This window comes from Ips typographus, linkage group LG1, assembly GCF_016097725.1.
Source record: "Ips typographus isolate SLU linkage group LG1, UJ_Ityp_2.0, whole genome shotgun sequence".
NCBI lineage: Eukaryota > Metazoa > Arthropoda > Insecta > Coleoptera > Curculionidae > Ips > Ips typographus.
In genome coordinates, this window is record NC_138422.1 from 30,760,392 (window position 1) to 30,773,061 (window position 12,670).

At 32.7% G+C, this 12,670-nt stretch overlaps 2 protein-coding genes across 3 annotated transcripts; both read left to right on the plus strand.

The window, feature by feature from the left end:
• The first annotated feature begins 13 nt into the window (after window positions 1–13).
• Window positions 14–3,366, plus strand: LOC145731566 (chymotrypsin-like protease CTRL-1). 2 transcript variants are annotated; one of them, XM_081983416.1, is made up of 6 exons: window positions 14–208; window positions 711–889; window positions 1,708–1,872; window positions 1,941–2,209; window positions 2,274–2,430; window positions 3,030–3,173. In XM_081983416.1, exons 1-6 carry the CDS (start codon window positions 57–59, stop codon window positions 3,038–3,040), a joined length of 933 nt encoding a protein of 310 aa, XP_081839542.1. In that variant the 5' UTR covers window positions 14–56; the 3' UTR covers window positions 3,041–3,173. The 2 variants fall into 2 exon arrangements, with proteins under 2 accessions (XP_081839542.1, XP_081839532.1); XM_081983406.1 differs by having other exon boundaries at window positions 17–208; window positions 3,025–3,366.
• Window positions 3,367–5,107: 1,741 nt separating this feature from the next.
• Window positions 5,108–12,021, plus strand: jus (EB domain-containing julius seizure protein). The gene is made up of 6 exons (XM_081983474.1): window positions 5,108–5,572; window positions 5,636–5,779; window positions 9,092–9,232; window positions 9,321–9,438; window positions 9,515–9,687; window positions 10,918–12,021. Exons 1-6 carry the CDS (start codon window positions 5,482–5,484, stop codon window positions 11,040–11,042), a joined length of 792 nt encoding a protein of 263 aa, XP_081839600.1. The 5' UTR covers window positions 5,108–5,481; the 3' UTR covers window positions 11,043–12,021.
• The last annotated feature ends 649 nt before the right edge of the window (window positions 12,022–12,670 follow it).

Here is a 12,670-nt window from a genome sequence, read left to right on the forward strand (position 1 = left end):
TTCCCAAGCACGTTTTACGGCATCTATCGCAGTTACAAGGTTTTACTAATAGAGTAATGGGTCCGAACACCATAACGTTGATTGTTTTGATCAGTTGTTTAAAAGAAAATGCTACAGAGTGTTTAAAAAATCACATTGAAGATTTGTGCAAAAACCATTATTGCGTTATAAAAAATCCTGTGTTGGCCTACTTCTGCCAAACTGTATTGTAAGTAAAAATCTCATTTTATATACTGTTACTCTCGAGACTTACGGGTTTCCATTCACAGCAATAGGTATATTTATACCAAACGACCTTAAATTAGGTAAAATATAGTTTCAGTGAAATCTATAAGAGTTTAAATAAAAAAGTTACAATCATTCAAAAACTGAGAAAACGTCATTTTTGCAAAAAGTGCAATTTTGCCAATTTTTTATTATACTCCAGGAGGATTCCAATGCACAGCAAAGGGTATATTTATACCAAACGACCTTAAATTAAGTGACACAAAAAAAAGCACTTTAAAATTTTTCAGAAAAATTGAAAGAATGGGGGGGTATTAGGGTTTTTTTTACTACTTTTTGAAATTTAATATCTCGGTAATATGAATAGCTAGAGAAGCCAGTTTTAGCTCATTTTGTAGTATTTTTTATTTTGCTTCTAATGCCTATTAAAGGGCATATTTATACCAAAATTATATAATTACTCCATTGTAATATTTTCATTTTAGTGAAAAAACCTTTATTTGCGAAGGACAACAGTTTCCTAACAAATTTGTATGCGATGGCTTCGATCACTGTCCAAATCGAATAGATGAGCACCAGGACATTTGTTCTTTGATTCCTGACCATGTATATCAAAATTTTAGGCAAATTACCAGATTACCATACAAAGGCAACTACTCAACTGGTTTGTACTCATTGCTTTATAAAATATAATAATTTGCGGTTAATTCATGCGAAAAAAAAAAAACGAGAAATATTTTATGTTTTTGTGTAGTGTTTTTAAATGTCACAACAAAAAAATTAAGATTTCTAACCTACAAGCTCAAATTCTTCTGCATGTTCAAGAAAGACCAGCTTTCTTGGATTTCTGCTTGTCTATGAAGTGTAGGTTCTTTTTGTTCTAAAGTACAATTTTGGGAGACGTTTTTTATTTGTCTTAAGGACTTCTTTTTCTTTCATCTTTCTTGAACTTCCCCAGGTCTGTTTTTCGTTCTAGATCAACATGAAAGAAGAAAGTCATTTTTTGGGCAAACTTTTTTAACTTCTCTAAAGTACTTCTTGTTTAAACGACGTTTGGTTCGGAGCATTTATAGACTTATTCTTCAAAGTTTGTTCAGGTTTGTTTCGATCCAGAAGACAGGCAGAAAGTAATCTTTTTCGTATTTGGAACACATCGCAGAATTTTGCATGTCAAAGCAAACACTTTTAACTGCTCTAAGTCTTCTCAGTTTTTTTTTCTTCAAAAAGACAGCTTGAAAGATATCTTTAGTTGTATTTTTAAAGTTAACTTATTGAAGTGTTGAAGTCTTTTTGGGCTCCTCCTCTTCATGTATTTTTTCTCACAGAAGACACAGAGCTTGAAAGCCACTTCTTAACGTAAAAACTTGCTTCAAGTAAAGTGGAAGTCAGTTTTTAATGCAAAAGTTTAGTTTTACGTTGCTTATACATATTTAAGAACATCCTCTGCATTATTGTTATTATTGAATAACCTTATTTATTTAGGTTGTGGTTTAATTAAAAGTCTTCAAGTTCAGCCTTTGATTATGTTCGGCCATCAAACAACTATAAACCAATGGCCTTGGTATACAGCGTTGTTCATATTGGAAGAGTCCAGTTGGGTATTTTTTTGTAGTGGCACTTTGGTATCCAGGAACTTTATTATCACAGGTTGTTCCACTTTTCTTTACTATAAGTTTGATGTTTTGAAGCTATACTTTTGGCGACATACTTTTTAGCCGCTCATTGTGTTTGGAATATTCCAAAAGAATACATTAAAGCAACAGCTGGAAAAACTTACAGTGACTTCTATAAACAAGAAAAAGGTAGTCAAGTGCTGGATGTTGCTGAAGTAATTGTTCATCCTTTGTACCAAGACGCTTTAGGCAATTACGGCTCTGATATTGCACTTTTAAAAGTACAGGAATGGTTTTCGTTTAGTGAGTTTGTCAATCCTATATGTATCGACTGGAAATGGCCAATCCGGGAGAACAACATTCAAGGCAAAGTATTTTATTAACAACCAATTCTAATTTAAGATTTTTTATAAAAGTATGAATGTAAACAAACAGGTAGCTGGAATGGGGATGACCGAGGCTGGAGTAGTGTCCAGTCAACTCAGAATGGCAAACGTTCAAATTCTTGACAATCGTGAGTGCCTAAAGGAGCAAAAGTATGAAATAAGAAAATTTGTAACTGTAGCTACGTTCTGTGCTCGAGGATTTAAAGGTAAAGAGTAAACCAATATAGTTGGCGGTTACGTCATGCTGAGCACTGCTATGTAAAAATATACACGTTCAGGTTTACACATTGCCAGGTTGAGAACATGTTCATTTTCTGTATGAATATAATAAGCTTTAATGAAAAATTTGAATAATCTCATAAATCTTTTTTTGACCGTATTGAAAAGTGACATATAAGAACGGAGCTGATGACGTAACCGTCACTTGCCTTGATTTAAACATTTTCCTCTATATAGAGGTGAGGTAAATCCAAAACCGACCATAGCAAAACCGCGTAACGGACAGAGAAACGAACATTATTGCATGCGCGGGACTAAGACAGAAAACGAAAAAAATATCAAGTAGGCCATATTTTCAGCGCGCTGTTGCCAAACGCCAAGTTATTTTGTCGACGGTATTTGAGTGATACATGGCGTTTGGCAACAGCGCGCTGAAAATATGGCCTACTTGATATTTTTTTCGTTTTCTGTCTTAGTCCCGCGCATGCAATAATGTACGTTTCTCTGTCCGTTACGCGGTTTTCCTATGGTCGGTTTTGGATTTACCACACCTGTATATTTCAAATTAATTTGTACTTTAGAACAGGTGGTGTGTAACGGAGATAGTGGAAGTGGATTGGCTGTCAAAATTGGAGAACGTTGGGTTCTAAAGGGCGTGGTCAGTGTCAGTCCTAAAGACCTGAAAAGTTCCCTGTGTGATGGAAATTATTCTACTATTTACACTAAAGTCGGTTTGTACACGCGTTGGTTAATGAAGTATGTATTACATACCTAAACTAAGAATTGTCAATGTAAATTAACTGTCAAACCTTCTTTCAAACCCTTTGAATCCAGCTCACTTAACACATATTCTTCCACTGAACTGAAAGCCTTAAAAATGATTTATTTTACCAGATATCGATAATAATATTATTTGACAAAAACCAGGGTGCCTATTCTTGAAACGAGGGAAGGGAATTATCAAGAGAAAGGCCTGTAAAATGTGACAGGAACACGCAATTGTCAGCTTCTTCTGTCACTTCAACCCTTCTCTTGAGAATTCCACTCCCTGCTTTCAAGAATTACGCCCCCGTTAACTTGTTTTAATTACCGGCAAAACAACTTTCTAAGATCGATCTTTAGAAATTGTTGACTTTGTAACTATTATTCCCTAGTCTTGGGGCTCTGTCCCAGCATAATTATCTCGGATTCAGAGGCAAACTTGAGCGGATCAATCATTTAAAACACACATTCAAATGGTCGAGTGCCGTCATAAAGTTTAACAACACATAAAAAGCTGGAACTGGGTCAAAGAAATTCAAAAGGCGGATTTCGCTTTGAATGCGTTTTATTTCCTTGGAGGGACGCTAAAAATAAATATTCCACAACTCCTTCTGTCGCTTAAGTATGCAACGACTTAAAGGGGCATACTAAAAGACAACTCCGGTCTCTAATAGACACTCTTAATTTTCTTAATAGCTGGAGATATTCAAATTTTGAGGGCTTTATTCCGGCTCTGCGTTTTTGTATTGATTCAGTTTACGTTTTGTATAAAATGGCACGACTTTCGTATTGACTTTATATAGAAAAAATAATTTCAACATAACAAAACCAACCCGTTTAAGCGGTTTTCTGGGGTTGCAATTATTCAGAACACGACACGTCAACGTTGCCACGATTATTTAACCAGAAACGCCTCGGCAAATTCATAAATCTGAACGTTTCGTCACTCTAATTTGTGTAATTTCTTAATCGATATTTTAAACGAATGACTAAGATTTTTCTAATGATAACAATAGCCTTAGAAAAGCAATCAATAAACTCACAGGCTAGCGTAATAACCACATTTTTTTGTTTTTAAAGAGCCTGTCAAAATTGAAACAAAGTGATTTTATTGTTTTATTATCTCGAGGATGTCAATAGCATTAAAACAGGCGATAAAGATACAGTCTGGAATTAGATAGGTAATCAAAGTTGTCTCACAAATTTAGCAATTTAAAAATCAATCTCTGGCAAAATACTGAAAATTTTATATTAAAGCCAATTGGTGACCAACAAAATTTATTGCTCTAGACTTGCTATTTCTTAACAGTATTATTCGAAAAAAGTTATTAAGTTTTATCAAGATTGATGTAATTTATATGATTCTATTGGCGTTTTCCCAATAGAAAAATGTAATAACCAAGCTTGGAAACATCGAACTGTTATGTTTACTTAAGTTGCACGTAAAAATGCAATGTGTCAATGCAATCAAAATCAAAATTTATTTGATTAGAAAAAAGAAAGTAAATGTTATTTTGGTAGCTTGAAACTAATCGTTTAAATAATTAAATTTACTAAGAATATGAAAGGATTTACAAAGTCCAGCACAGCAACTGCAAAAATCAACAAAATATTGACTGAGTTTTGTTATTGGGTAGCACTTTATAGTTCACATTTTTTATTTGTTTCAATACTGTGTTACACGATTTGTCATTAGTATGATGATTGAGCTAAAACAATACTTAATGACATTATATGTATTAGTTTAACAAAAATAGTTTGTGGCGTCATATTTCAAGTTTAAAATACGCTGTATAGCATTAACAACAGCATAACGATCAAATAAGCGTAATTTGTGTGATTTGAAGAATTAAGGTGTACGTGACATATTGTCCATTATTTTTCATCTGTTTAACTTTGATATAGCAAAAATGTGTCATACAATTGTGAAACTCGTGGCCTTAATCGCCTTATAATAAAATTAGCAAAGTCTAAATTATGTTGTGGAAAACTCAATTTCCTTCCAAGTTCAATTTGGCGAGAACAATAAAGAGCAACAGTTGACCCTCGGTGGGTCATTAATACGTCGCGAAAATTTCAATGTCCCAGTTAAATTGACAGCAAGAACCGACAACAGCGCTCCGGGCAAAGGGGGGACAGCGCCACCATCGACGCTAGCGCAATGGCACCCCAAAGGCAAACAACGGCACATATTATCGATAATGCAGTCCTAACCGGAATGGCATGGCGTCAGGCCGTACTTTCACTATACTAAAATGTGATCCAAACAGACGATAATGCCGCAGGTAAAGCAGGCAGCACCTCGAACGAGGCTGCTCCTGCTCCTGCTGCTCCTTCTCAATATTTTGAGGGGAGCCCGAGCCTACGGTAAGGTTTTCTTCTTGGACGCTACGCAAACTATGATTGAAAATGTAATTTTTGGCATTTCAGAAGAGCAGAAAAAGAAGTTTGGAGACAAATGCAGCTCGACCGACGAATGTGGCTTTGAGGGATCAGTTTGCGACGATCTATCGGGAAAATGTATTTGCAGGCCAGAATTTCCCGCTACGAATCATCTGGACAAATGTGGAGTTGGTAAGTTTTGTTTTCCCACTTTCTACGAAAGTTTCACGGTCATATGTTGTTGGTAAACTTCATAAACTTTTCTACATAAAATCATACTTGTCACATAATTTGATAGAGTATGACAGTCACTTTGTTAATATACACCATTTGATTTTTTGTTCATGCCAATACCATTTTAATTGTCTAGAAATTAAGAAACTTTGTATTAAGAAGTAAAATCACCGTTCACTTAAATAGCACTATAGTTTACTAGCTATTATACCTCAACATGGTATTTTTTCTAACAGGTAAATTTGACACATTATGAAAACGTTTATTGTCGTTTGAGAAATTCAGAAAACGTTTTCAAAATTTTGCTAATTTCTTAGTTATAATTATTATAAACTTGGATTGAAACTCAATTAAGTTACTAAATCTGCTGTGTTTATCAATGCCACAAAAAACATAGTGCCTTGTCACTGATTCAAATTATGACTGAATTAGCTTGAAACAAATAATTTCAACAATACGAGGCTTGTATGCGTAGAAAATGTACAGCCAGTGACCAGAAGTCAAAAAACGTCAGTTACGTGAGCATTCAACTAATAAAAGTTGAAATTTCTCTGATTAGTTCGAAGAAAGTAATAAATTGTTTCGTACTTATAGCGGACAATTTTTAGGTTAATTTGTTATTTCTGTCAAAGCGACACAAGTAACATAACCATAAATAACATCATACATGACAGCCTTTCACTAATAACTAACTGTACTGATGTACTGAAATGTGTCATAAATATGACAAGTGAAAGCAAACAAAAATTAACTGTAGTTTTACAGGGTGGTTCAAAAACCGTGATAGACATAATACTGAAAATTTGGTAGTACACTTAAGAATTATAAAGATATAAACAGATATCAACTCGCTTATTTTAACTACCCTGTATATTATTTCTTTTTTGTATTCCGCGACAAATTTTGCACGTATTTCATGTATGTCATATTCCTATCTGTATCCGTTTCTAAGATGTTAATGTGAAATTTTTACATTTGCAACATCTAAAACCAATGTAATTTTCGCATATCAGAAAACATTTTTTTTCTTTTTTTTTTGCGTTTTGTCAGAAAAACGTCAAAAATAATGCTGGATGGTCAAAAATTGCCTTCAAAAAATGAGTTTTACTAAGGGCAAAAAGTAAAGTTTTTTTAAATAAAACTTGCTTGTTCTTAATTTTTCTGTCCTGTTTGTTTAAAATTAAAGCAAGTTTGTATTATACAGTGTGACCCATTTAGAATGGAAACACCCCTATAAAATTTTAGGTTATTAACCGATTTCAATGATTTTTTTTTTGAAATAATTAGGAATGAAATGTCTATTATGGGAGAAAATTTTAAATATTTATTTCAGTTTTCAGGTCATATTACGAGACTTTTTCTTGATAGAAAATGGAGAATTTTTATTAGCGATTTTTTTATTGAAAAAATTACTACGCCACTGGATCTATAGTGCTTTCAAATAGCTGTGACCAAATTTTTTTTTAATTTTTTTTTTGATTTTTTTTTTTTGATTTTTTTTTTTGATTTTTTTTTTAATTTTTTTTTTTTGATTTTTTTTTTTTGATTTTTTTTTTTTTAGAAATTAATCAATTAATAAGTAATAATAAACAAGTAAATAGTAACACCATTTCTATGGCACCAGTTGACGCAGGGTGTTCTGTTGTGACCGTTAGCTTAGAGGATTTTTGAATTTTAATTTGTCATAACTTTGTTATTAATGAATGGATTTTCATGAAATTTTGGTCACAGCTATTTGAAAGCACTATAGATCCAGTGGCGTAGTATTTTTTTCAATAAAAAAATCGCTAATAAAAATTCTCCATTTTCTATCAAGAAAAAGTATCGTAATATGACCTGAAAACTGAAATAAATATTTAAAATTTTCTCCCGTAATAGACATTTCATTCCTAATTATTTCAAAAAAAAAATCATTGAAATCGGTTAATAACCTAAAATTTTATAGGGGTGTTTCCATTCTAAATGGGTCACACTGTATATATTTTCTAAATTTTTTTTGGCAAAATTTAAGTTTTGATCAACTCCAATTGGAAAACAATATTTGATTCGGTCAAAACTGTTTGTTCATAGGAATCGTGAGATATGATAAGCAAAAGTAAACGTTATATCATTTATTTGATTAGTATTTTTCTGGTTAGGTTAGGTAAATTTACTCTGCCTATTAAAACAACATAAAACAACATTTTTTTTTGTAAATGGCGTTAACGCCCATACTTGCCCAAAACAAACGACTCACGCAATAAAAACAGTTATAAGCGAAAAAGGTTTTAATTAATTTAGTTCAAACCAGCACCTATTAATTAATCACTATTGAGTTCATCTGTTGCCATTAATTTTCTCACAAAACTATCTAGCTATTAAAAAAAAGTAGTCCAAGGTAAACAGATTAAAACCAACCAACTAAAAGAAAATTTAGACAAACAAACCTAAAACGTTTTGACATCGATTTTCTGGGTGGGTTAGTTTACTTTACAGAGTCTCTTTTTCTCTTTGCACAGAATGAGAAAAATAAGAGACTTAACCCACACAATTTTCTATAAATATGGCGAGTTTACACAGGAAAGCTTGCATCAATGAGTATTTCTTTTCTCGTGGTCGTGGGACACTCTCTGTATAGCAAACTATAATTATTTTTTGCTGTAGGATACGCTAATAAAATTAAGTTTGTGCAATTTGGCGCACCCTGTATAATTATTTCCAACCTTCCAGTTGTGGTAATTTAACCATTTTACAAGAAATACCTGTACTCTATACTCACCGTTGAATTGGACGCATTTTGTACATGCTTTGAATTTACAGGGTGAATCACATTATTTTAAAAAATAAAAATATTGATAATGGAATATATTACAAGTTATTATCCTGTCAAATATCTTGCTTTTACTCATACTTATAATTTATTATAATGAGCATACATTTCAACGTCAATATGTAGTTGACAATAACGAAAATGAAAAGAAATGTTCAAAAAGTTAACTTGAAACGGATTTGAAGCATAATTTATTCCTCTCTTCTTGACTGAGTGTTAGTAATTTTATAGACTATGGTGGTTTTTGCGATGTATAAGTAGTCATTGACGTTAATCAAAATTTTTTAAATTATAAATGACAGGCTAAATAAAATTAAAGAAAGTAGAGACACTTTGTTACAACGACTTTAAAACTCATTTAAAATAAGTATTTTTTCTGGACTTTGTGAGCTTGCAACAAGTGTTGTTTTTCCTCTTGAACTTTTAGACTAAATGCAACATTTTAATATTCTTTTTTTAAGTGGCGAAAATCAACGAGACCTGTTTCTTCAACGAACAATGCGAAAAAGCCTTCTACATGATGGAATGCAAGGACGGGGTGTGCGTATGCAAATTTCAACGACAGGCCGTGATGAGAAAAAACGGATCGATCGAGTGCATCCGTAAGCCTTTGTCAGATTTACATGTTTTTCTTGTTAAATTTGCATTTTTCAAAAACACTCTTGGATGATCAAACGTGTAATATTTTAGCGGTGCCTAACACGGACCCTTCACCACAACGCTACATCGATCCGGCCATGATTGGAATCCTGGTTGTCATGTTTCTCATGTTCATCACTATTTGCATTGTTTTGAGAATGTTTAGCAAGTAAGTACAGGATGATTCTAGCTTTAAATGGTTAAACAGATCAGAAAAAAATAGTGATCGGTACGGATGTTTTCAGAGCTAGATGGAGAGAAAACCGAACCATTTTCAACACACCCCAACCCAGGTTGATGAACGCTTCCTTGTTGCGCGACTCTAAACATCACGAACGTAGGGGATCGAAGGAAAGTCATGCACAAAGCCGCCCTGAAAGTATCGTGTCCTTACAACACCATTCCCCTAATTCTGCAGGTATGTCTATCCCAAACAATTCAAATTTTGCTGTCAAAATTTAATCTACTTTGACACAAACGCGTGAGCAGATCACCCAAAAACGAAAACGTGTTAAAAAAGAATTATCGTGTGTAATAAAGAGCTCTTCATAAGCCACTTCACTTAAACTTTATGATGAGTATATTATCCTGAAACATTCAAATTTTTTGTTCAAATTGGCAACGATGGCACTGTACCAGCAGTAAATAGATCACTTATTATGACTGCCTCAAAACTAGTGGGTACTATAAATCCAAAACCGACCAGAGGAAAACCGTGTAACTGACAGAGAAACGTAGATAATTGCATGCGCGGGACAAAGACAGAAAACGAAAAACATATCAAGTAGGCCATATTTTCAGCGCGCTGTTGCCAAAATCCAGTCGACAAAATTAATTTTGTTCTTGGATTATTATTTTGGATATTTGAAATAGCTTTTAATCAAATGTCAAATTTTGTGTCTTCATGGCCTCCTATTTAAGATGGAGATCTAGATTTATAATGTTTTCCATGGAATAATCCAAAACAAACCGTCCGTGTCCGAACAAAATTAATTTTGTCGACGGTGCTGGATTTTGGCAACAGCGCGCTGAGAATATGGCCTACTTGATATTTTTTTCGTTTTCTGTCTTTGTCCCGCGCATGCAATTATCTACGTTTCTCTGTCAGTTACACGGTTTTCTTATGGTCGGTTTTGGATTTACCACACCTGTATGAACTAAAGCATTATACGTTGTTTGCCGCCATATTTCAGATTAAAAACAGTGGACTTCAAACTATCAAGGATAATTTTTATAAAAAATTTAGAACTGTCTAATATTAGAGTGTTATTTCACAGTGTCAAAAGAAATAATATTTTAACCGCATATTTGGAGTTCGAAAACCAATATTTTTTCTTATGCATCGGAATATTTCGGGGATCATTCTGAGGATTAAAATAAGAACTACGACCCTTCCCAGGGCAAATGAGATAATTTTTTCAATAATCAATAATATTATTGTGATGATTTTTAATAGAAAAACTTTTTTTTGTACTTTTTGGAAATATGTGATTTTTGTAAGAACTGGTATTTGAAAAAGGTGGTTGTTGGTAAAACAATTATTTTCATTGAGATCCAGCTTTTCGGTGACTATTGTCAGCCTTGCCCAGAAAAAATATGAATTAATATAACGTAGAAAAGCATATAAATTTGGTTGATTCTCTTCTAGATTCCCGTCGTGGATCGAAAGGCAGCAACTGCAGTACGGGAAAACCCAAAAGTCCAAGTCACGCGACGCCGATGCTCGAAAGCGTTACCATAAACGTTCAAAACGAACAAAGCCATAAACAATAAGGAATATTACCGCTAAATTTACATAGATTATATGATATATAAAATTTATTCTAATTATTAGTAGGTCGCGTTATTAAAACTGCAAGCAATAACTACTTTATATATTATTGTTACGCAACTATCGCAACAAATCGACTATATTCTTCTTATTCTATTTCTAGGCGTAAGTAGTGTTCTACTATTGTTATATTAACGTAACTAAATATATAGGGTGATGTTAGGGACCATACACCAAAAAAAAAACAAAATCTAGTCCAATCATCACGAAATATTAATATAGTGTCCAGTTCAAGCACAATTTTCAATCTTAACAAATATAGCACACGAGACGTAATTATTATTATTATAAATAGCGAATAGTAGGTCGGTTATTTACTCTACTACTATAAGATATGTTTTTAGGTAAGTTTATAATAATATGTAAACTAATTTCAACCCTCCACCTCTCCACACTGTCTGACGAATCATATGTACTATTATAAGCGCGACCATTATTAACAAAAAACAAAAACGTTTATGCTCGGTGGTAGCCAAGATACTGGGAAATTTTGTGATACTACCAACTTAAACTGTGATTCGATGTTGTTAGCTTAGCAGCTTAAACCTAAAGCCGACCAAAAGCGCTGGGAAAGCTTTTTGCCGGCTTTAGACGCCTCGTACCTTATACAAGTCTTTTTACTCTTATATTATGGTAAACCAGCAATTTTGCTCATAATTGTATAATGTTTAACTTCTACTCATTTATATAGTTTCAAATATTATTATAATAAAGTAGCTTGATTAGCGTAACAGTAGCGAATAATGCGCAAATTCATCTCTATGCTTTTATAATAATGTTATTATCGATATTCTTTGTACTCTTATACTTAATAACTCTATAAGCGTAGCTCTATATTGTATACTTTATAATTTTTAGTAACAACTATTTTACTATAGCTATTTTGGCCTGGTTTAAATAAAGCTTCTATAAAAACGCAAATCTGTTTTTTTTTATTAGTTTGGTTCATAAAAATTTTAATTTAGAACCCTACAGTGTGATTACAAGAATGTTTAAAAAAAGTATAATTTCGAGACTTTCACAAAATTGCGTTGCAAATCGTTTTTGCAAGTACATTTTTACACTATTTGTGTTAAAAAGTAAAAAAAGGTACTTAAAAATAAATTTTCGGGTTTTTTAAACATTCTGTAAAAAATTAGCTTGAGAAGATGGTCTGAATCAATAAAATTAATTGAGACTTGGCCATGGAACAGACTTACTGCATCAAAAATTAACTAAACCACTGACACTACTTAAATTTGAAAATTTGAAATTTGAATCGAACTGGAAGCCCAAAACAGATTCTAAAATCATAAAAATTTACTTCCAGAATTGTAGTAAACTTTTATAGTTAATTTGCACAATTATAATTTTTAAACTTGTAGACACTTTTCTAGTCGATTTTCATAGTTTTTACCAGTATTTCAAGACTTCAATCTTCACAGTTGACTGTAATTGAGCCTTTAATTTCTTCTTTCCAATTACTAAAGCATACATTCATTCCTAATGCCTACTTCATAATCAAGTCAGCCAGAACTGGATAAACAAAATCGAATAACCATAAAATGCTCAGTGTGTCCCATTTAATGAA